The sequence below is a fragment of the Nothoprocta perdicaria genome, unplaced genomic scaffold (assembly GCF_003342845.1).
Source record: "Nothoprocta perdicaria isolate Ctin4 unplaced genomic scaffold, notPer1 scaffold_398, whole genome shotgun sequence".
NCBI lineage: Eukaryota > Metazoa > Chordata > Aves > Tinamiformes > Tinamidae > Nothoprocta > Nothoprocta perdicaria.
In genome coordinates this window covers 265,425-289,441 of record NW_020455641.1, presented here as the reverse complement: position 1 = coordinate 289,441, position 24,017 = coordinate 265,425, and the positions used below count along the sequence as shown (strand labels likewise).

Below are 24,017 nucleotides of genomic sequence, written 5' to 3'. Positions count from 1 at the left end.
GACCCCTGGGGACCCAGTTCCCCCTCCCTGCACCTCATTCCCCCCCGGACCCTTGGGGACCCGGTTCTCCCTCACCAGACCCATGGCCAAGACCCAGGTCCAAACGTCAGCGGGGGGTGAGGTCTGGGAGAGGGACCCCCCCTCCCTCTAAGCTAGGAGGATCCTGGGGAGCTGAGATCCCCCCTCAAAATGTGGGGGGAGAGTTAAGACCACCTGCTTGGGAGGGGGATCTTGGGGGGGGTCTGACAGTGTTTTTGGGGGGGGTCCTGAGAACCTGAGGTTCCTCTCCTCAAATTCATGGGGGGTCCTGTCCCCAATGGGGGGGGCTGGGAGGTGTGAGACCCTCCCCCTCTCATGCAGACACATCCTGAGGGTCCGGTTTGGGGCGGGCGAACACCTCTCCAGTCTCCAGGGGTTCAATGGGGCCAGACACCCCAAGTGTCCCCATCTGCCCATTTCTGTCTGGTTCACAGCTCGATAAGGGGGTTCCAGCCCCAAACGGGATCCATCCCCTCCAGTTCCTCCCATTATTCATCAGCCTGGGCCCAGCAGCAAATAATGGGGTGAAAATTGAGTCGAGGGGACAAGGACTTGATCCCTCCAAGCCCCCAAACTTTCCCCAAGGACCCCCCACTCCAGCACTGCAGACATGGGACCATCCCTATTGGAGGGGGGGGAAATAGAGCAATGAGGAGGGTTAGGGACACTGGGGGGGGGGTGTCACCCAAGGTGGTGACACCCTGGGGACTTCGCAGCAGGGGGGACACTGACATTTCCCAGTCCCTGGCAGTGCCCGGGGCCGTCCCCATCCCCGCTCGGGTGCCACGTGCGCACACCGGCCTCGTGTCCCCGCCTTGTCCCCCGCCATGGGGAGGGTGCTGGGTGCCCTCCGTGAGGGACGGGCCCTGCCCGGCCTTTAAAAGAGCCCGAGGGCTGCGGGGGCAGAGCCCGGGCTGGGGACAGGGGCAGGGGACACGTTGCACCCCTTGCACCCCCTGCCATGCACCAAAGTCCCCCCTGGGCGACGCTGATCCAGGCTCCCCACCGGCTTGGCGAGCGTTTCCCTGTGGAAAATAAACACACGGGGTGGGAATTTGGGGAGGTTTTGGAGTTTGGGGGATGTGAAACCCTGGCGGGGGGACACAAGTCCCCTCTTGGAGGTGACGCTCTGAAGGTGCCCGTGGTCGGAGCGCAGAGGCACCGGAGGCCCCGGGCCCAGAGAGGCTTCCTGGATGGGGGCGGGGGGGGGGGGCGAGGCCTCGGGGGTCCCCGGAGGCACCCGGCACATCCCGCTCTCCTTGCGCCAATCCCACTCCCCCGCCTTCTCCGGCCGGGAAGCAGCGTGGGCAGCGGCGGCTCCTCCATCCCCATTCCTGGTTTGGGCTTCTGAGCCCTCCCCGCCCCAGCAACCTCCAGTCCCAAGGTCGGGAAGGTGCCCAGGGAGGATGGAGCCAAAGAAAGACGGGAATGGGGATGGATAGTGCCAAGGATGAGGCTGGGAGAGGATGGAGGTGGGAGAAATGGGACCAAAGGGATGGGGCCGAAGGATGGGAGTGAAGGATGAGGCTGGGGAAGGATGAGGATGGGAGCAGGGAAGGATGGAACTGGGGAAGGACCAATCTGGAAAGGACGGAGATGGGGAAGGAGGAGAGCAAGGAAGGATGTGGCAGGACAAGGATGCAGCTGAAGAGGGTTGGAGTTGGGGAAGGATGGACCAAGAAAGATGGGACCAGGGATGGATGGGCCTGGGAAAGACTGAGACCAGGGCAAAATAAAGCTAGGAATGATGAATGTGAGCAAGGCCAGGACGAGGGAAGGCTGGGAGCAGGCGGGATGCGATGGGAAGTCGGCTCTGGAGGGGCCTGCGCTCTCCCAGCCCCGCGCCTCGCTCCCGTGGCAGTGCGGATGCGGCGGAGAGGAGCCCGGCTCCGCAGCCGCTCCGGGCGCCGCCGCCGCTCCGGGCGCCGCCGCTCCGGGCGCTCGGTGCCAGCAGGGAGCAGGCGGCTCCGGAGAGCGGCCAGGAGCTGGCTCCGGCTGCCGCTTTCCAGTGGAAAACGGGCGCCGCGGACGGAGGCGCCTCCCTCCCTTCCCGTTAACCGGCAGAGCCCCAGGCTGCCGGCAGAGCCGACCTTTCCCCTTTCCAGAATTTTCCTCTTTCCAGACTTCTTTTCCCACAGACTTTGGGGATCAGCAGAGCCCAAAGGCCCTGACGGGGTCAGACGGACCCTGTTTTTTGGGAATGCTCTGTAGGACACGGCGCGGGGAGCCCATTGGCCTCTGGGCTGGCGTTGGCCTCGAGGAGGCTGCCGGAGCCCAGCGGAGGCCACTGTTGAACTGGGCTCCAATGGGCTGCCCTGGGTGGCACTGAGTTGTGCTGAGTTGCACTGGATGGCACTGGGTTGCACCAAGTTGTGCAGGGTTGCAGTGCACAGCACTGGATGGCACTGGGCTGTACTGGACAGCACTGGGATGCACAGGGCTGCAGTGCCTTGCACCAGGTTGTACAGGGTTGCAGTGCACGGCACTGGGCTGCGCTGGATGGCACTGGGCTGCACTGGATGGCACTGATTGCCCCAGGCTGTAGGGGTTGCACCGGGCGGGTGGACACGAGCCCAGCCCACTGGGTCCCCATTTGTCCCCTCCGCTCGTGGCCTCGTTCCTGCACTCAGCACCTGCCCGGCCCCCTCCTGGTCACGGTCCCCCCCACGGCCACGTCCCCCATGGAGGCCACATCCCCCCTCATCCCCCTCATCCCACCACTGCTCTCCCTCCCTTCCCTCTTCTTTTCTACCTTTCTCTCTCTTATTTGTTCTTCTCCACTTCATTTCTCCTCTTTCTCCATTCCCCCCCATTATATCTTCCATTCCTCTCTTATTTTCCCCCTTTCCCCCCTTATTTGGGGCCACCCCAAGGGCCGCAGTGTCCGGCGCCGGCAGCAGGTGTCCCGAGCGGCGCCGTTCTCAGCAGCAGGTGTCACGAGCGGCGCCGTCCTCGGCGGCAGCGGCTCTGCTAAGGCCATCAGGCTCTGCAGCGGGGAGGGAAGCGCCGGGGCGGCCAAGTCGGCTCAGGAATTTGCCGGCAGTGGAAGGAATGAGCTGGAGCAGCCTTAACTCTGCCCGCCCCGGCCCCACGGTGCCACTGATAGCAACGGGGCCGCCGATGCCACCAGGGCCCCCCCGGGCTGCCGGCGGGGGTGACTGTCCCCAGCTCCGTGTCCCCGTGTGAGGGGGGGTCCCCAGCTCCAGGTGTCCCCAGCTCGATGTCACCAGCCGGGAGCCGGTTCCTCGATGATGCCGTCCCAGCTTGGTGCCACCAGCTGGAGCGAATGTCCCCAGGTCCACGTCCCCCAGCAGGGTGCTGCTTGCCACATCCTAGTGCCACCAGCCCACTGTCCCCACCTGGGTGCCGCTGTCCCCACCGGGACATCCCCACCCTGGCACTGTCCTCTCGGAGCTGCCACCAGCCACCAGGGCTGTCCCCAAGGCGATGCCGTCGATCCCGTCCCGGTGCCACCAGCCAGGGATCCCACTCCGAGCCACGCTCAGTGTCTGGAGGAGCCAACCAGGGGCTGCTGGAAAAACAGCCCGAAACCCGTCAAGCGGCCGGGAAGCAGCTGGGAAGTGGTCGGGAAGTGGGAGCACGTTTGTCGTTGCCCCCACCCCCCAACCAGTTTGGCCTCCCAGGCTCCACTGAGGTGCGTTTTGGGCTCATTTCAGCCCTGTTTGGTGCTTCTAGGGCACCAGGAAGCCGCTGGGATGCGGCTTTCGCCTCCCGAAATACATGTGGTCCCCGGGGGCTGGGAGGTTGTCGCCAAAATAGTCCCTGTGAACACACGCTCGGTTGTCGGAGGTTTTACAGGGAAAGCAGGGGTGACCCCCACCCCCCCCAGCAAATTCTCCTTTAATAAGGGATTTTTTTCAGAGTTCTATTTTATTTATTTATTTTTAATCCAGGCCAATTTTATCCCTCGCTGCTGGCAGCCCTCGTCGACCTCAGACCTTCCCGCAGATATCCCCGGCCTGGGCGAGGGGAGCAGAGAGGCGCCTTGTCCGCAGCCATTCCTGCACGTTCTCGGGACTCGGGATAACACCGGGAATCAGCCTCAGAGGAGCCGCTGGGTTGGGGAGGACCCGAATCCGGAGCGATGGCCCCAGTCGCTTCCCGCTCCGGCCAAGCCCCTTCCCCAAAGCAGCTCCCGAATTTCCTTTGCGCCACGAGCTGTGGGGAGCAAAAGGGATTTTTTTTTCCCGTTTTTCCCCCCGTTTCTTGTTCCCCTCCCGCTCGTCCCCGCCTGGTCCCTGCTGTCCCCGTGGCCGCAAGGTGGGCAGGGGGCCCCGGGGAAGCCGTCGCCGCCGGCATTTTTGCGGGATGATGTCAAATCGCTCGGTGGTGATTGCACGGCGGCCGCGGCCTCCTCCTCCTCCTCACCGAGGTGCCGATGAAAAGGCGACTCTTTGGGAAGGTATTGCCACACAAAGGGCTCCATTGAGCCGGACGCCTGGGCCCGCGCGCGGAAATTCGGGGGCCTGCGCGGAGCCTCCCGCCTGCCAGCGCCCCAGGGGGCTCCCGGCGGCTGCGGTTTTTAGGGAGGGAGAAGCAGGTTTTGTCCCCACCGGATCCTGGAGCAGCTCCTGAAAATGCGGGGGGCAAATGGGGGGTGCAACCTGTTCCCTGGCTCCTGGAGCAGCAACACACTGTGTGGAGAAGGGGAAATTTCCTCCAAAGAGAGGCCGTGGCGGGGAGCTGGGGGAGCTCAAGCACATATTAGACATCAGAGAATCTGGGCTGCATGGGGAGCAACCGGTTGTCCCTGCACAATGGAGCCTAGGGATTCTCCGGCGGCTCGTAGGGATGAAGCTGGGGCTGGGGTTCCCTGACGTGACCCGGTCCCGCCGCGCAGGATAGGCTCCGAAACGCTGCCGAAAGGGGGGAAAAAGATAAAAAGGAGGAGAGTTAAAAAAGCGCCGGGAGGGCGACGCTGCCGGCGCCGGTGCCGTGAGGCCGGCGGGGGCCGGGGCCGGGCGCCCCGCTAATGAGCGCGTCTTTAGCCCCAATTAACGAGGCTGGAAGGAGGCCCTGCCGCGCGGAGGACGGGGCGCGAGAGGGGCGTCTGGGGGAGCTGCAGACCTGGGGGCTGTGACCCAAACCAGCGGTTTGTGGGGGATGCTCTCAATTCTCGCCCCCAAACCTAGCAATTTAGGGCAAAACCCCAAATAATGGCGAAGCCGGCAGGTTCCCGGAGCCGGGTGGGGGGGAGCAGGATGCCACCCAGCTATAAACACCCACCCGGGCACCCTGTGGCTAAACAAACCACCGGGGACAGTTTCGGGGCCCAACGCGGCGATTTGGGGACTGCTTTTCCCGCGCTCCGTTTTCCCGGGCTCCCTTTCCCGCGCTCCACGCAACGGGGCCCCGGCACAGAGCGCTCGTTATTCCCGCTCCGAGAGACCATCCGAAAGAAAAGGGTTTTCCTTAATTTTTGCCCCCCCTTTTCCTCCAAGCGGGGAGCGCCGGACCCCCCCCCGCTGCCGCCGCTTCCCCGCGGGCTCCTATTTACGGTGGCCACGAGCCAGCGGCCGGGCCGGGGCGGCCGCACAAAGCGGCTCTCTGTGTCCCCGGCCCGAGGATGCCGAGAAAGCGGCAGGCGGGAGGGGGAAAAGAAAACGAGGAGAAAAAAAAAAAACTAGGGAAAAAAAATGATAAATAAAAAGCGTTTCTGTGCGGTTGCTGCATGGGGCCGGCGTGAGGGTCCCGCGGCTCGAACGGAGACCGGGCTGCGCCGGAGGCCGGGAGCGCAGCCCGGGGCGGGTGCTAACGAGGAGCCTTCGTTAGGAGGCGGTGCAATTAGCAGCGTGCGGGGTGTTGCTGCTGCGGGTCACCCTGTGCCACCGGGTCGCAGCCCCTCGGGACGCTGCAGCCAAGGCCCTTTTGCAGATGCGTTTTGGGCTGTTCCAGTTTTTCCTTTTTTTTTTTTTTGCATCCCTCAAATGACACTGGGGATTCGGGAGCCGCAGCAGCTCCCTGGCGTTTTCATGCAGCTTTTTCACCCGGGTGGGGAAAAAAAAAAAAAAGTAAGCGATTTCTGGGCCCAAAGTCCCTTTTTGCAGGTCTCGTCCCTGCTCCCTTCCCTCTTCCCAAACTCGGGGCTCCCGTGGCCCGTTCCAGGACCTGGAAAAGCTCCGTGTTTCTCCAGCAGCAGAGGGCAAAGCCCGGGGGTGGAAGAGGGGAAGGTTTCACACAAGGGCCGCTGTGTCCTGCTGCTGGATCCCGCCTCATTGCTCAGATGGAGCGCCTGGAAAAAAGGAAAAAAAAAAAAAAAAAAGCCGGGAAAAGCCGACATTCCCAAGCACGTTTACCCAAGAACGCGGATGCCAATCGCAACACGCAGCCAACAAAGGGCAGTTTTGTCCCACGCCGAGGGGTTTATTTCTCCCCTAACTGCAGAAAATCCCCCTGGACTTTGCACGGAGGGATGGGAAGGGCCCTGGGAGGGAGGTCAATGAGCCGAGGGGTTGGGAGGCTTCGCCCGGGCGCCCCGGCGGAGGCAGAGCGGCCTCGGGACGAGCTTGGCCGGGCTCGTCCTTGCAGAGCTTTGGGCATCCACAGGTTGAGGAGACCTCAAGATCCCAGGAGCCTCCCTGGAGGCCCTTGGAGCTGCCAAAGATCTAGACTCCTTAGTCTTGGATAGGGACGCAGATGGAGCTGTTGGATGACCCTTGGATGGGAGATCGCACCACCCGCTGTCCCGAGGAGGGATGGTGGCACCTCTGGACTGCCCGTGGCTCCACTCAGCCACTCAGTTCAAGGGGCCACCTGAGGGCCAGGAGATCCCAAGCTTGGAGCTGGAGCCTCAAGTGGGGCTGGAGCTTCCGAAGGAAGAGGGTCCAAGGGAGAAACCCCAAGGATGAGACCTCCCATGAGCTCCCACTCTTGGCCATGGTTGACCAGGAGAGGGGAACGTCCTGCCTTGGAGAGGCCCCTTGTCCATCCAGAGGCACTCGCCTGACGAAACCCTAAAGGATGATGATCCCACAAGGAAGCAACGTGGAGACAACGTGGCCTCAAGAGCCACCCCATCCCAGCCGCTGTCCGTGTGGAGCGCCGGAGACGACCTATTTGCAAAACAAATTGAGAAGGAAACCAGAAGCTCGGCCCAACTTGTGTCCAGGGCTGGGGGCGGCCAAGTCCTCCGTGAAGGCAGCGTTTTGTGGAGCCGCGGAGCTCTTGGCAACCAGCGAACCCTCTGCTTAAATATTGACCTGGCGCAGGTAGAGCCAGGGCTGCCGGAGGCGGCAGGAGGCAGGTGGCGGAGCTGGAAGGTGCCCTGGGAAGCAGCGGAGCCAACGCGGCCAACGGGAGACTCTGCAGGCGGACGCGGCCGAGCTACGGCAGCGCGGGGCTCTAAACTGAGGAAAATGGGGAAAAATCCCGGGGGGGGAATTGGGAACATCCTGCACGTGTGGGAAAAAGCCAACGTGGAGGCGCTTGAGCAGGAACCTGGGAAGGGTTTTGAGTGGCGTCAACAAAGCCTCCAAGCCACCCCGGCACCACGTTGAGGGCCAGCTCCTTGGCTAAAGGTGCTTCGGATACAAAAGACACCAGGAAAACCCGTGTTCGGAGTCCATCGGGAGGAGGGATCCATGAGCTTTGCTCTCCCACCACTGCCCACCCCACAAAGCTCTCCGAGGTGGCACCAAACCACAACCACGTCACCCCATTGCCCACGGCCGTCGGCCGCCCTCCGACAACAACCACCAGTGACTTGGGGGCAGCGGGAGCTCCCGGACAACCTGGAAAGGGGGAAAACTCGGAGCAAGAAGCCACCCCAGAGCCCAGCGTGGGGCCACGGGGACCTGGCAAGAGGCTCCTGAAGACGCCCAAGCCTCCATGCGGGTGAAGGCGGGGAGAAAATTCCCGCTCTCCAGGCGCAAGGCACAGGCTGAAAGGGGCATTGAGCGCCGGGACTGCGCGACAGCGGGACGGGTATTTACAGAGCCATGTGTGCGAGGAGCGGCAGCGCGGCGAAGAACCGCGCTCCTTGGGAGCGTCAAGCAACCCCCTCGCTCCTGTCTAGGAAGAAGGACACAGGAAGCAGGAAAAAAGTCAATATGACCTGAAAATCCCCAGACTGGGCCGGGCGAGCTCCGTGATTTATTCTATTAATAAGCCGGGGAGGAGGGCAGGAATAAACGTGAATGCATTTCTGGCGGGCGCCCCGGCGGCGGGTGGCCACGAGGCACAAGCCGCCTTTGAGGCCCCGCTCGGCCCGGCCGCGGCCAAGGCAAACAGGCGGCTGTTGATCCGCTCGCGGCCGCGCAAGGGCCCCTTTCAGACCCCGGCTCCGGAGCGGCTCGGGAAGCTCCGCGGCTGCCCAGGGCCGGGCGGGAGCAGGGCCCAAGGGGCATCGCTGAGATCCAAAATTAGGATCTTAACAGCACGGCGAGGGCGACAGCGCACGAGCCTCGAGGCCCTTCAACGCGGGCTTGCAGGGGGAGAAAAGAGGCTTTTCCCTCCACCACATTCTTCTCGTGCTCGCGTTTCCCACCTGAACTGCCTCTGTTCCGACAGCCCCAGCCCGGGAGCCATTTAGCTCCAGCACAGCGGGAATGAGGGAACAGCTCTTCCCTCCGCACGCGCGGATTGCCAGCAAAGACAGGCCCCGGGCGAGCAGGGAGCGGGTCGTACAGCTCGTTTTATTTAACAGTGAATCCTTACAAAAAATAAGAGATACAGTTTACCCTTGTTTTTTTTTTTTTCCCTCAGATCTTTACTTGCAGTAAAAGATAGAAAAAGGTAGTAAATCGGCTCGGTATAAAACAAGGGGATAGGAAAGGAAGGGATACAAACCAGCCTACGAGGAACACAGCCCGGTGGGAAGCAAGGGGACAAGGCAGAAATCTCGTACAAAACTACTGCTTACAGGTACAGAAAAATGTATAAAATATTACTCCCTCTCTGGAGCCAAAAATACAAAAGTGGACATTATTTTATTCTTTGCTTATACTTAAAAAGGTTATGTACACGGGAGACAACAACCGGCTTCGGCGGCTTGGGGGACTCGTCCCAGCGCTCGCTGCTTCCTCCCAAACCTTGCTGGAGAATAAATTAAAAGCAGGGAAAAGCAACAGCAAAGGCGGGTGGGATACACTCCGGAGAGCCTGGGAGGAGGCGCTCGCACTAAAACGTTCCAAAGCATCGAGGCCGCCGCGGCCTCCAAAAAAATCCCACCTTGGGGCAGTTTAAGTGCTTCCGAGCATTTTACTTTTGAGTGGCTCAGCCCCGCGTCCCTAATCCTCAAGGCTCCCAGGAGACAGACACTGAAGGTGCTTGGAGGGATGTACTTAAGGATACCTTTGGAAGCACTTCGGGATTCCAACGTGATGCCTGGCTCCAAGGCAACCTCTGACCTTGCATCAGCCTTCCCCCTCCCCACGGGGAAACATGTGCAAAGTGTCACGGAGAAGAGGGATGACCCGGAGCGATTTATATCCATTGTGCTCCACCGGGGGCAGGAATCCCTGGTCTGGCTGGGACGTAAAGCGAGGGCAGAAAAAGCACTCGGAAAACCTGGCTCGTTGTCACTCGGCAGGGAAAAGCAAGCAGGCAGTGCAAAGCATCCACGGGTGCATTGACTCTATGCTACCATAAGTCAAGTTTGTACCTGAACTGCGTAAACACCTGATGCTAAAGAACTGGAGATGAATCTCGGGGGTGGGAGAGGGATTCTGGGGAAACGTCACCCAACGGCCACGAGTGAGTGGCACCGGTCACCTGGGTCCTGCTTTATGCACCTGCAGGACACCCCATCTGCCCCGGGTGCCCCCGAGGGCACAAGCAACAAGTAGGTGACAAGCTCTGGGTGGTGCCAGCAGACAGAGCCTGGGCTGGGTGAAAAACGCTGGCTTGAGGACAGAGTGGGAGATACAAAAGGGGGCAGCTGCAGAGGACACACCAAAAAGCCAACGCTGCTCCTGAGAGTTGCTTCTCCAGGCTGTTTCCGTCAACGACATGCCTCCTTCGTGTCACTTCCTACCACCCAAGTGCTGGAAATCCAGGAGCAGCCACTTGTGACATGCTGGTTTTATGAACAGGGCGATCCCCAAGGGCAAAGCCTCCTTGCCTCGGGAGACCTTCAGCCTTCCCTCACGCGAGGTAACGCGGAGCAGAGCCCTCCCGGCGCTCAGAACCGCCCAAGTGCCTTCCCTGCCCCTGGAATCCAGCCCTCCCCCTGCATAGGGTCACGCCGCCAGCTCGGAGGCGCCGGCAAGAGCTGAGGAAAAGCAGAACAAGTTCCTCGAAAGTCCAAAGCAGCCCCCCTCGAGTCTCAGCACCTCAAATGGCTTGTAAAAATAGGTTTGGAAATAATAAAAAAACAACCCAACCAAAAAAGGCAAGTGTGCTTCTGAACATTTCCGGTGCGCATTGGTCCGTGACTGATGCTTTATCAAAAAATAATCATACAGAGTTCATCTGCGGTTTCTTTGACTGAACCCCCGGGCAGGTCCAGGCCCGTCGCAGCTCTGGCCACGGAGCAGGGGAAATCTGGGCACTTCTGTTACAATCTCTCAAGGAATCCGCTCTCATCGGCATCATAACAGCTTGCGGTGGAGGATTTCCCAGGCCATTCGCTTTCGGAAGTAGGGCATGTGTTGCTGTGGGTGGAGGAAAGAGAGAGGAGACAGGAAACATTTAGCACATCGGACCACGCATCTAACAGTCGCGTTCCTAGGTATAATTGTTTACAAATGCTGCTTTCCTGGGGGATTTTGCTTTCAGATTGTTTGAAAAAGGACAGCGGAAAACATGAGATCTAGGTAGTGACACAGCTTGATGCCATTCCCTAACAACCGGAAATAAAAATCCATATAGGATTATTCCATGGAGGCTGGGCATGTTACGCAGCACTGAAATCACCTTGGATTTGAGCTCTCCTGCTCTGTTTTCACTCCCAGCTTTACTTGGTTCCATCTATATAGGAAACTATAGCTTTGTGAGCTACTGGAAACTGCACTGGTCCTGTGCTTTTGGGTACAAGAGAAGACATGCAGGTTTTTTGGGTACAACAGAGGACATGCAGGTTTTTTGGGTACAATAGAGGACATGCAGGTTTTTTTGGTATTTTTACACAGCCGGTGGGGAAAAACACTGCCAGCAGACCCCAGCTTGTGGCCTGTGCTCAAAACGGGTGCCGGATCTACCTGTGTGAAGTTGATGGGCTTGTCTTTGGTAATGCAGTCCGCGTATTTGCAGGCAAACATGCCACAGTCGCTGCCGTTCATCTGCTGCGGGATCTCCTGTAAGGAAACCCCAAAAGAGCCACATTTTTAGAGGAGCAGGGGCCATCAAGAAGCAGGGACCCCTCCCCAGAACCTGTAACAACATTTCACCAGCAGTACAACTGCCCAGGATGGGTTTGGGTTTATCCAGGTCCAGAACAAAAGCAAGGCCCAAAACTGAGTCTTCCCTCCAGACCCTCCTGCACAAACCCACCTGACTCCTCTTACTCAGCAAGGACCAGCCATTGGTGTCGAATTCTTTCCTTTTCTTGTCAAGACTTTCCTGTTTTAAGTATTGCCTGTAGGAAGGAGAGAACAGAAAAGCTTGCTTAGAGGGACAAGGAAAACCAGCCGCGGTCCAGTATGTGCAACGTCAGTTTAACCTAAAACGTCCTCAGACGTGTTTGCAGATTTAATGCAAAATGGAAGTCCAATATTTTCTTCTCAGTCCTGGCCATTTCCAAAGGGCTCTACAGATCCATCCTTTGAGGAGCCCTAGGCAATCAAAAGGAGGCTCAAGCAGAACTCAAAAACTCATCCCAAAAAAAATACCTGCCAAGCAAAGAGTCAAAACCACAAATAAACCAGTGAGAACAAATCTGATTTATTTGAGAGTGACTCACAGCAGAGAAAAGCTCTGCAGCCCCCGGGCTGCCTCAAGAGGCTTCTGTGAGCAGAGCGGAGAGACCAGAGCGGGGAACTTGGTCCGTGACTGCTTCCTCTGGATTAATGGCTCTTGTCTTCCGAGGATCTAACTTACCACAGATGGAGCCAGTAGCAACTATGTGATAAACTGAAGAGCATCCCAGCAGCTCTGTGACATTGTCCCTTGTGTAAAGCACACGGGGACATCACGAAACTCCTCAGTGTGGTGGCAGATTGAACACGTGGGCAGGTTTTCCCCCAGAGCTCCCTTTCACTACTCGCTTCAGTCTTCCTTAGCAGAGCAGTTTGACGGTGTTTTCAAACAGGGCCAAGATGGGGAACTTGGACCCTGGGACCCTGATTTTCTCAAATATAATCCAAGAATTGTGGAAGGAGGGAATGGGAAAAGCGCCACCACAACCATCCCTGACTCGTAGAGCAGCTGAGTCAAAGCTCAGGAAAGAATCAAACCAAGAGCAGGAAAGAGAGAAAATCCTCCCTCTTCAATGGCCAACGCAAGTCTGGAGCTGTTGGGAGATCACAAACGAACGAAACAATGCAATAAAGAGAAGGTGGAGATGGAAAAAACAGGCTAATGGCCCCATTCCACAGCCCACAAGTGAAGAGCAAGGGGGTGAGAGCGCCCTGGCCACCCTTCCTCCCTTGCAGAAGGGCTCACAGGTATCATCACACCTTCTGCCAGCTCAGCCTGAATCACCCCGTTGGGCAGGCAGGCAGGATTTTGCTTTTCCTCTAAGCTAAGATCAGTATCTCCAGGAAAAAAAAAATCAGGAATTCCATCACGCCACGCTCCACGCACGGAGCACGCCAAGGCCACGCTCTCTCCTCTGCGGGTGAAGCCCTTGAGCCATTTGGTGCCTACAAGGAGCCCGAGATGGGGACAGCCACAAAGGCAGGAGCTGGGGGAGCCTCAAGAGACGTGGTGGTGGTGTCAGAACGTTCTCAGTGGCCTCAAAGGAGCCTCTCTCTGTCACCTACCAGCGTCACTAAGTGGTGTTCAGCCTTTCAGATGCCCTCTGTTAATCCTAGGTACAAAAGAGCTGGACAGATCTACCAAAGTCATCTTCAAGGCTGGCAGCCTCTCAAAACAGCTCGAGGATTCTTCTCACTGTTGCGGCTGTGACGAGAACGCTCAGAGAGGAAAAGCAGGGCATTAAACGCTGCTGGCTCGAAGGGATGGGTCAAAAGAGCATTTGGCACAGAGAGAAGCGGGGAGGAAGGTGGGTTTGGCTGCCAGCACGGGGACATCTGCCATCCTGCAGAAACCTGATCCCCTGAGACTTGGCTAAGTGGCATCGCACTGTTAATAACCCCTGAAACGAGACGGAGCACAAGGGTGATGGGACCCACACGCAAACCCAAGCGAGGGAGGGTCCCGAGTGGCTGCCTGGGTGCCAAGCTGGGGAATCTTTGCATCCTAACTCTAATTAAGACCTCTGGATTATGGTACGCTACGTATCGTACGTACGTAATATGTACGTTACTGGAGGAAAGCTTGAAGTGCTTGAAACACGTTGGACGAAAAGCTGCACAGACCTGGGCAAGAACCAGCAGGTCGTCCCTCTAAAAACTCATCAGAAGTAGGATTTGCTGAATATGGGAGAGCAAAGGGAGAGCTTCCCTTCCGGCAACCCCCTGACCGGTCCCAGATCAGTGTTTTCCGTCAGTCTTTGTCGGACGACGCCTGTTCTGAGCCCAGCTTCCCGCGAGGGCTCCACGGTCACCGTCGTTGCTCTCGGGCAGCAGCTGCTCCGACTCTGCTGCTGCTCGGACAAGACAAGCTCGACACGGGAACAACAAAACCAAACCGCACGACCCTCTCAGCACCAGCGAGAAGCCTCCCTATCTCCTCTCCAAAAAAAGAGCTAATGGATGGAAAAGAAGCCCCTTACAAGGACTTCAAGATAAGGGCGGGCTGAGTGTCCAGTTCTGGCTGGGTGACCGGTGGAAGGGAGCAAACTATGTGCACCGCAATGCAACCCCTGCAGAAACATTAATTAGTTAATGGCCTCCTTTCAACCGCAAAGAAAGGGAGACCCTGGCAACTCCTGCCCGTCACAGAAGCCCTGCGAGTGTCCAATTAAGAAAAGAGCAGCGTCACAGAGCCCACTTTGTTCTGCCTGTCAAGCTAGACGGTGGCCAAGTTGCACAGATAAATAAAGGGAAGCTTCACGGGAGAGCCCGGCATCAGCCTCCAAAGCGACGTTTCCACGTGGATTGGGTCCACACAAACAGCACCAGGGCAGCTGGAGCCCGGCACGAGATTCCGAACACAGAGAGAAGGGGTTGGTGGTGGATAAAGCCATCGGGAGCCTCCTACATGGCCAATTCCCTCTGCAAATGCTGACCCACGGACACGAGCCAGGACATTTGGGGCTGTTTGCTAAGGCAGCAAAGAACTAAGTCGCTCTGCATAGCTGCATTAATTGTCACCGTCACCTGTGTGGCTTCCTATAAATAACCTCTGCAGATCTAGCCCATGCATAAACACTGATTAATGCCAGGTATCTACAGTCCCAATCCTGCTTAGGTACCAAGTGGTTTCTGGAGGGGACTGAAAGATAAAATGAGTTCACTTCAAACTGAGAGACCATTTAGGGTGGCAGAATTTAATTGCCCCTGATGGGCTCTGTCAGGACCTCAGCGAGAAACGTGACGCAGAATTTAATCTAATTGCAGGTCAAATCCAAAGCCAACATACCCAAGATTCCTGCCAAATACTGCAAGCCTCTAATCTCATTTTTCCTACATCTGAAAATGGACTTTTTGCCTCTTGCAGGGTTTATACGCACAGGAAGACTGACCATGTCCCTAGAGGAGCCGTTGAAATTGACTCTGTAACAGGCTACTGAATGCCTAAAAACCTTGAAATTAAGGGCGACATTAAGGACAGCACTACAAGTTTTGCTACTAGCAGCAGACAAGATGATTTCGGAGGCCTGGCAAACTCACTGCACTCTATTCCCCGAGATCTCCCCAAGCTCTGGGCTCCTAAAATCACATTTTTAACTAACTGTAACAGATTGGTTTAAACCTGATCCAAAACAACCAACCCTGAGCTGAGATCCCGAGGACTGCCTTTCCCAAGGAGCAAACCCAGCAAAACAGAGTCGGGTTTCCCCAAATCCGCTCCGAGAGGGCTCGCATGCGAGTCCCAGCTATAACATCAAACTGCAACAGGCAGGTCAAGCCATAAACACCCATGGACCCTGCTTGCTCCTAGTCTGGCCAGTGCTTAATGTGTTGTCTTCCGCGTGCCACAGTTTCCCTCCTCTGTAATTGAGGGCTAATCATCAGAAACTCACCACCTTTAGGAAGCTCTAAAGATTGAAAGCATGAAAGGGTCACTAACCATGAATAGGACCTCCGTCCCTTCTTCCCGGTGTGATCCTCCCACTGCACTCAATCAATAAAAGCCTCCTAAAAGGAAACAGAGGGAAAACAATTACGTACAGGGCAAGACTGACCCCAAATCCTGGCTCTCCACAGCTCATCCTGCACGGATGGATACACCTCGTATCCTCCGGGGCTGTCTGCTACCGACTTGGAGACTTGCTGCCTCATCCGAGCCCCGTGAGCCAACTATGGAGAGGATTCCTGGGGCCCCCTCTCACCTCCCAGGTGTCTCATTTCAGCTGCCTGCACTGTCTCCATTGCAACCAAGGAAATTCCAGCTGCAGGAACTGCAAGAACTGCTCTCACCTAAACTCCCCTGCCCAAAGGCACGTCAGCTCTGCTCGCGCTGCTCTCAAAAAGCCCTTTGAGCAGAACATCACAGCAAAGCTAAGGCAGATTCTGCCCAAAAACTTGTTTTCCCCTTCAGTTTTCCCACTTCACACCAATGCAACAGATCCCTGGTGAAAAGAAACTTTTTTTTTTCTTTTTTTTTAAATACAAACAGTTAAATGACCCTGGCATGCGCAGCCTGCAAAGCACCTGAACTGGAAAAGGAAGGCGCTAGACAGACTGGAATTGATGAAATGCCATTTGTCTCCTGTCTGTCTTTATCATTATTAACATTCCTTGACTGAGTGACACCTCCACGCACTCAACCTCAGGCCAGAAGATCTTTGCAGCTGCAGATCAGATTCCAAAAGCAGCGTCAGAACAAAGCGGGGACGAGAAGCAGAACGGACAGTGACCCAGGGTCACCAGGCGAGTGAGGAGCTCCCGGCTGCTCTTCACAAGCCACTCTGGAATCTGATCTGCACCAAGCCCAGCAGCCCTACACCACTAACACCTTCCAAAAAGGGGAGGATTTTTCTCCCCACCGGGGAAAACAGCTCATTTTTAAGCATACCCTATGCAGGATATGGGACACTGGGCAGTATTTCAAGCTGGTCACTTTTGGGTTTCACTGGCCAATGCTGCTCCACGCGTGCGCCGCAGAGTGGGCAGCTGAGCCCGCTGCCTCCCGTGCTGCTGCTCAGCAAGCTCAAAACAAACCCATAGCTGCTGCTTGCAAGAACAAGCTCCCCCAGCTCACATCTGGCTGCAGAGCATGGCGTGTTGCACTCTGGTGGAACTCAATATAGAAGAGACCTGTGCAAACCTCTATCCCGAGGCAAGGGCCTCTTCTGAACTCTACCTTCACCATCACTCTCTCCAGAATCTGCTTCTCCAAAGCACCAAGTTACTGAGCTGTTCTTTGCCACGGGCAGGGAAAGCTTTCCCCTGAAGCAAGAGATGGGCAGGAGATGCCGCTTCTTGAAGTGGCAGCAGGACTAGTGACCAACCCCTGCTCTCGAGGCTCTGAAAAGCTGCTCTCCTCCTCCTGAAGATGCTCGAGACGAGGCTGCCACAACAGATGGGTAAAGCCTGGTGTCTTTAGCAGACAGCTCTGCAACCTGGCTAAGCCTACGGAGGTACCACGAGCCTCATGGAGGGATCTTCTGGAAATATGAAGACAGAGCTTCCATACATGGCTCTTTTGCAGACCTAATGCCTTTATTATTGTGGAATGTGTCAGCAACACAGGATGAAACATAAAGCACAAGAACTGAGAGGTTCCTATGATCTCTCCCTCCTGTCGGGACCCAGAAAGGGACTGGTACCACCAAAGGTTTGTACTTCACAATCAGGGCAAACCACGAAGCTGTCTGTTTCTGAACATAACTCAAATTTAAGGGCTACTCACAACAGTATCCTGCAGGCTTCACTGTTTATTCCACCCATGGAGTCATAATAGGTGATGCTTTTTTTCCTGAAGTCTACAACCTACATAAAGAGAGGTGTGTTAATAACGCAACAGGCAAGGGGAGCTCGGCTCATTGCCAGGACGCACGCCTTTCAGAGCCTTGCTCCTGTCCAAAGTGAAGTTTATGCCACTTACAGCGATTCCCTTCGGGAGACGAAGGGTTTTCAAGGCCTTCTCAGCCCCTCAGCACCCGAGGGACCTCCTCCCAACCGCCCCCCTCGCTGCTGCACTACTTCAATCTCTAAATCAGGTTCTCCTCAGAACACCCCAGCAAAACACAAGAGCCCTGTTAGCCCTGTTGTTAAAGGCTCAGGCTGACAGATAGAATTACAGAAAGGGCTTGCTCCACCTGCCTTAACACAGACAAGTGCTTCAAGAAATTCGTGTCCCCTCCGGGCTCTTCTTCGCAGCCCCCTGCCACGTTTTCACATCACTGCCCACCAGCGTCTTTCAGAGCAGCTTAACATCCTCATGAGGAGATGGGAGCTAACAAGGCTGCTGCGAACGGAGAGGCCACGTGCAATTTGTTGCTGCACAGGTGCCAGCAGAGGAGAGACATAACAAAACCGGGCCACGAGGTGGAGAGGGCTGGCTTTAATTTATCCATCTTTTAAATCTTTCCAAAACAATCCTGTGGCACCACCTCTAAAGCGGAGTTTGTGGGAGCGGGGAAATGAGATCTTTCTCTAGAGAATACACAAGCTTTAGGTGAACTTCTGGTTTTTCTTCTTTTTTTTTTCTTTTTTAAGAAGTCTTTTAAAGGCTATAAAGACACACACACAAAAAAAAGTACAGCTCTTTTTGCTCATTCTAGAATATGACTCTAGCTACAGACTTGAATTTCCTCCCCCTGCACAAATATCCGACAGCTGTTTCACTCAAGCACGACAAGATTTTAGGTTCAGGCACAGAGTTTATCATCCCCTCCAGCTTCTTTCTACTATGAATAACTTTAAGACACTCACTGCTAGGCACCAATGCACTCCCAGATGAATAGGCACCAAGAGAAGGTCCACAGAGAAGATATCCACTTTTTTAGTCCACCGTTTCACTGCTTGGTACCCGGCCGTTTTTAATTTGGTGAAGAAGAAGGTATTGAATGCATGAACTGTTGGCAATCCCTTCTCTTTGCTCCGCTCCATCAGCAAGTTCATGTAGAAATTTATTATCTGGGGAAGAAAAAGCATCCACGGCACATTAGGTTGGCAACACCTCCGCAAGGAGCACTCTGCACATGCAGAAAGGCAGGCAAGAAGCTACTTCTCGCTCCATCTGTCACTCTGAAGACCAATGGTGGGGAGCTTTACAGTAGATAGCAGCCCTGAAAGCTCCACAGGTCCAAAATGACTTCGAAATACAGTTGTGCACATTGAGGATTTGAAACTTCTGCCCTCATCAGGTACAGGGGCAGTCCCACTCCTCATTTCTTTTTATTTCAAGTGCCATATTCTGGCAAAAGGAGACAAAATGCTCCACAGCACCAAGAGGAGTGCACTTGCCATCCTCAAATCACTCTGACATCCCTACCCAAGGAGGAGACAAGCGTCTGCTCACCTTAACACGCCGTTCACTTTAACACAAGGATGCCTCAAGGGCACAAGGGGGACTCCTCACCTCATCGTTGAGCCAGTTCAGGTTATTGAGGGTCTGAATGTCTTTCCGAGTGATTGTTAACCGAAAAGCCTCGCTGAGGACCTCATCCTGGTTCCCACCTCGGAATACATTCTTTATTTCTTTCTCCATTTCCTACAATGAACAAACACCAATGAAGTGAGAGCTCCTGACAGTCCCATAACAAAAGCTAGAATCAACCACGGACTTACTCTTTTCTCCTTGAAGGATACAGAGATTTCGAGGCATTAGCAGTGCACACGACATGCGCTCCAGCTTTATTTTGCCTAAACTTCTCTGATAGACCTCAGGCTCAGATTCCAAGAGCCAGGAATTACTTGTCTGGTCCTCTGGTCCCACCTGCTAAATAGCAGGCTCAAAAAGGCCACGCAACTCATGCTGTCACTTGAGCTACAGCACTCTCTAGCTGCACAGTTAGACTCATATCATGCACCCAAGTATCTGTTTTTGTCCACTAGATCCAAGTGGACTTACCTCAGTGATTTCAGGGAATTCCTCTTCACCATCAGCTGACTTAGCATCTTCTTTCTCTTCTGGGACCACTGTGACAGGAATCTCCTTCTCAAGGGGAACGCGAAGATTTAAATCCACCAGATCTTGCACTGAGTGCTCCTGTTCCTGCAGTCGCTGAGAGAGAGACCTTCAGGTTACAACATGTCCAAGAGAGCTGCCTGTGTGGGGGCTTACGAGGCAGCTGCATGGAACCACTTGGTCCAGAAGATGTGGAAAAGGGCACGGAAGAGGGGCAGCATTTACTTTGGCAATAGCACCACAGAGAGCCCTGCCACAGAGAAAGGAAAAACAAAGACCCTGGGGCATGAAGGAGCATATTTTTGTCATTGCTCTAGCTCCAAATCGGGTTTTGCTCTGTGATTCTCACTTGCCCACCCCATTTCTGGGAACTGCTCCCTCTTACCTGGCTTTGCAGCTGCAAGGCCAGCGCTTTCTGCTCTTCGATTTGACGCCACCTCTCCCGAGCTCTTGAATCATAGACGCTGGTCCTGAAAAACAAAGTTTATTAGAGCAAATCAAAACCTTTTTCTACATGTGAGCACACTCAGCCAGGAGAAAAAAAAAAAAAAAAAAAAAGATCCACTAAAATGGTAAGAAAGGAGCTTGGGAATACTCCACCCGACACCCAAATGTGATATTCCGCATCAGTGCCATCTGCTTTCCAGTGGCTGTAGGGAATAAGAAACCTCCAACCAGGAATCAAAAGGTGCTAAGAAATTCTCATTGCTACAACTGCTGCTCAGCTCACACGTTAACCGGCACAGATCATGGAGATGCTCCTTACAGCACAGGTCCAACAAACCCTTCCTTTCCCTGCCGTTCTCCGTATCTCTCACTGCAGCCCCACAGGGAGGAGCAATTTCAGTTCTGGCAGATGCTGAAGGAGCAGGAAACAGAATTAACTGCAGAACTAGGGGTAGAGAAGACACTGGCCTACACAAGAATTTAAGCCTAAGACTCCAAGGCTTCTAGAGACTATGTCACTCACTTTTATTTTACCTAAGGGAAAAATCCCTAAAAAGGAAGGATACTTTTGTGAATGTAATTCCAAGGTTGAGAAAAGTCTATTTAAATGGTAAGCAAATGATAAAAGACAAGAAAAATCAAATAGCGCCAACATGCACTTACAGTTCTTTGATCCACAGTTCTGCCTGGAAGAATGGGAGGCTAAAAAGGGACAGAAAAAGACACGTTTGAATGCTTTTCTTCACACTTAGAGTAGGTAATTGCCTGAAAACTAATTTATAAGCAGGAGCTAGACACCCCAAGTCCTGGACAGATGGTAAAAGCTTCAGGCAGATCTGTCAGTAATTCGCTAGCTCTCAAGAAAGGTGTGATGCATCAAATTCAGACCAATAATGCATGAGCTTCCGTACACTGCTACGGCAAACTGCTCTCTCCTCGTGAGGCACACAAAGAATCATTGGTCACCTTTTAATCCCATCCAAAAACTCCTACACATCCCAGCTTTACAGTCTCTTACCTTGGAGCTGGAGTTCTGGGGTCCTTTACCTTGAGCAAAATGACAGAGTCTGACCCTAGAGAGGGCAAGATTAAAAAACAACGTTACCCTCAGGATTATCACCAGCTTCCCAAACTGCTGTAAAACTTTCAGCGCAGCATGGAAAAAACAAGTGTTTGTTTTGGTACCTTCAGACTGTGTGCTAGATGCTGGTAGATTTTCCGGGTGATGTTGGGTTGGGGCGTTATTAGACTCGAAGATGCTTGAGGGATAATTAGACGCTGAGTAGAGTGATGGTTTAGGAGATAGCTGCTCCTGTGCTCGGAGAGTGCTGGCTGCTGAACTGGCTGGTGCAATATTGTGAGCTTCAAACAGGCTCGAGTTCGGGGCGGGAGTTTCTTTCATGAAGGTTTTACTGGAATCGGAACATCTGGACCTAGGAACACGGGAGAGGGAGTTTCCAACATAGCCCTGCAGCCCTGGCAGCTGGAAGGGTGTATTTTAGATACGCACAGGCGGAAGGGGAGCAGTGAGGAAGGTTTGGCCGTGGAGAACTGTTTTCCTGTCACCATCTGAAGTAACTGCCTGTAGATCTCTCGCTCTTCCTCCCGAACAGTCTGCAGGGAAACAACCAGACACCTCTGGCCAACACGATTTTACACAAAGACACGATAAATACTAAGGTGCAGGAACATCCAGGAATCGCATGGAGTTCAACAATCAGCTAAGATCAAACTAAGTGCAGCCTGAGGTGTCCATACAGAGCAGGAGCCACTTTCTGCCTCATATAAGGAGCAAGCAAAGCCATTTAAGGCACTTTTACCCGCCTCGAGCTCTTCACGACGCTCAGGAAAGAAGACTTGGAAAGCAAAGCATCCGAATCAGCCCCCAGCCTTATTTTTACCTCTTCAGCCGTACTGACGGGTCGCCTCGGCGTTTTCTTGGGGCTAAGCAGACCACGACGGCACGGGCCGCTCCAGGAGGGGCTCTGCGCAGGTTTGATCGGGAACGCCGACGCATGGCAGTGGTGGTTGGACTTCCCTACAAAACTGTTGGATGCCCCACTGTGAAGACAGAAGCAAAAGGATTTCCTTCATTTCAGGCTTGTTGGATTGCGGAATTCCGCCCCTCTTGTCCCTCAAACATAGCCAAGGTCCAGGCCATCCAGCTTTGGTGAGACACTAGCTTATTGTACTAGCTTTTTACGCTATTGCAAGGCTTAAATCTAGCTCTCTGTCAGCTTGATCTGCCAGTGTTCGTGACACCAGCGAGCGGGTGATGCTTGTGCGGCCAAAGAGGTGCCACCAGGTGGCACTGCGAGGCCGGGGAAGCACGGTCGGGAAAGTGGCGGAGCCCTTCCCGCCAGATCCAACCGCTCTTCCCTGTCTCCGGATCCACAGTATACAAAATGGCTGAACTTCACCTGGAGACGCAGAGCACATTCCTTGGGAAAAATAAAGGGACACTCTCCCTTACCTTGCTCCCTGCTCAGGGCAGGTTTACCCACTAGCCTGTTAAAAACACGCTGCTGGCTTTGGAATTTCTCCCGCGGAAAGGAATTCCTCACGCTGTGAGCAACGAGCGCTGTATTTGTCACCGTGCGCTCCGGGCCCAGCTCCAGCACAGGGGGCTATTTCTCTCCTGACTGCTGTCCCAACAGTCGCAGCCTCGGCACAAACCCACGAGCGGGGCTGCTCGTCGCCCTCCTTGACCATCGTGGCCACCGCTGTGCGGAGCTTCCCAAAGACGCTCCCAGCAGCGACGGGTCGGACCCTCCAGGCTGTTTCTGAGCTCAGTTGATCTGCAGAAAATTCAGCCCTCCCACCAAGGGCTCAGAAAAGAGCTTTGCATCGGCCATGTGGAGAACAAACCATTCTTTCCCATACAAAAGCACAGAGTTCTGCCTTCTCCTACTGCCCTCGTCAAGGCAGCTGCAACAGGCAGCTTAAAAAGGGAGGGTGTTTTCAGAGGGACTCAAACCCAGCCTGTTTCACTATCAGTGTCCAGGCCAGGCAAGTTGCCCCTCACCATTTCAACTCCTGGGAGCAACCCTGACCTACGCAACCATTTTCAGCACCAAATTAATTTGCAGAGAGTTAAAAAGAAAAGAAAATGAATCTCCAAACACCCCTAGGGTTGCCAAGAGAGGGTCCTGGGGGAAGCCGGACGCACCTGGGGATTTTGCGGGACTCCAGGTAGGAGCCTCGGCTCGCTCGAGGCTTGAGCGGCGCCGAACCCAGCGGGGGAACCAGCCCCCTCCACTGCCCGTTGGCGCCGGAGCCGAACGCCCGGGGCTCTCCGGCGGTCGGGAAGGGCTCAGGACAGGGAATTTCTGCTGGGGAGAAATAAAAACAGTCAAAGAGCTTCCTCCCCACGATGCTGGAAGGAAAAACAAGAGGAAGTGTCTGTCTTACCGGGGCTGTAACTGAGGGCGCGCGACGCGTTCCCAGCAGGACAAGAGAAGCTGCCGATCTTGTTGGGTAAGAACTGGGCAGAGAGATGGAACAAGAAATGAATTCCCGCTCTGCAGAGCCAGCCGAGCCGCAAAGCGGCGCAGGGAGCCGCAGCAGCTCCGCTCCCTCCCTGGCTGCACAATCACCAAGCAGGGGCTAACGAGGGAGCACCAGTTACACACTGCTAGGACACCGCGGACACTGCTGGGAGGGAAAACCAGGAGGATGTGGGGAATCTGGGGAGGGTTTGGGGGAAATGGGCACTGGTAGGAGGGAGAACCTGGAGGATTTGGGGAGAGATTGGGGGAAATGGGCACTGTTAGGAGGGAAAAACGGGAGGATTTGGGGGATTTGGGTAGGGTTTGGGGAAAGCAGATACTGTTAGGTGGGGGAACCAGGAGGATGTGAGGGATTTGGGCAGGGTTTGGGGAAGCAGACACTGCTAGGAGGGAAAACCAGGGTGATTCGGACGCTGTCAGGAGGGAAAACCAGGGTGATTCGGTAAGCGTTTGGGGGAAGTGGACACCGTTAGGAGGGAAAAGCAGGGGGATTTGGACGCCCTTAGGAAGGAAAAACGGGAAGATTCGGGCAGGGCTTGGGGGAAGCAGATGTCGTTCGGAGGGAGACCCGGGTCCGCCCGGCTCTGGTTCCGGCTCCGGGTCGCTCACCTTGGCGCGGGGCGGCAAGGTGCCGCGCTTCGCCAGCGCTGCCGCGTCTCCGGCCTCCATGGTCACGGGCTGGGCGCGTTCGTCTGCGGAGAGAGCCGCCGTGAGAGGGAAGGGAAGGGAAGGGAAGGGAAGGGAAGGGAAGGGAAGGGA

The 24,017-nt window shown here is 55.4% G+C and overlaps 2 protein-coding genes across 2 annotated transcripts in view; one reads left to right on the top strand and one right to left on the bottom strand.

Moving 5' to 3' along the window:
- The window catches only part of LOC112952280 (zinc finger protein 239-like), a 108,944-nt gene that overhangs the window by 67,540 nt on the left and 17,387 nt on the right, over positions 1 to 24,017 (top strand). The gene's annotated exons all lie outside the window — the stretch shown is intronic.
- SENP1 (SUMO specific peptidase 1) lies at positions 8,828 to 23,927 on the bottom strand. Its single transcript, XM_026045065.1, has 16 exons — positions 23,868 to 23,927; positions 23,161 to 23,233; positions 22,919 to 23,078; positions 21,651 to 21,810; positions 21,260 to 21,363; positions 20,935 to 21,182; positions 20,768 to 20,822; positions 20,413 to 20,451; positions 19,688 to 19,772; positions 19,246 to 19,398; positions 18,754 to 18,885; positions 18,105 to 18,308; positions 17,080 to 17,159; positions 11,491 to 11,575; positions 11,199 to 11,294; positions 8,828 to 10,652 (listed from the first exon to the last, which is right to left on the bottom strand). Exons 1-16 carry the CDS (start codon positions 23,925 to 23,927, stop codon positions 10,590 to 10,592), a joined length of 1,797 nt encoding a protein of 598 aa, XP_025900850.1. The 3' UTR covers positions 8,828 to 10,589.

Coding starts and splice junctions, on each gene's coding strand:
- SENP1 (XM_026045065.1), bottom strand. CDS start 23,927: ATGGAGGCCGGAGACGCGGCAGCGCTGGCGAAGCGCGGCACCTTGCCG. Junction 20,823..20,934: donor ATCTAGCACACAGTCTGAAG/GTACCAAAACAA, acceptor TGCCCTCTCTAG/GGTCAGACTCTGTCATTTTG. Junction 19,773..20,412: donor GAACTGTGGATCAAAGAACT/GTAAGTGCATGT, acceptor TTTGTTTTTCAG/GACCAGCGTCTATGATTCAA.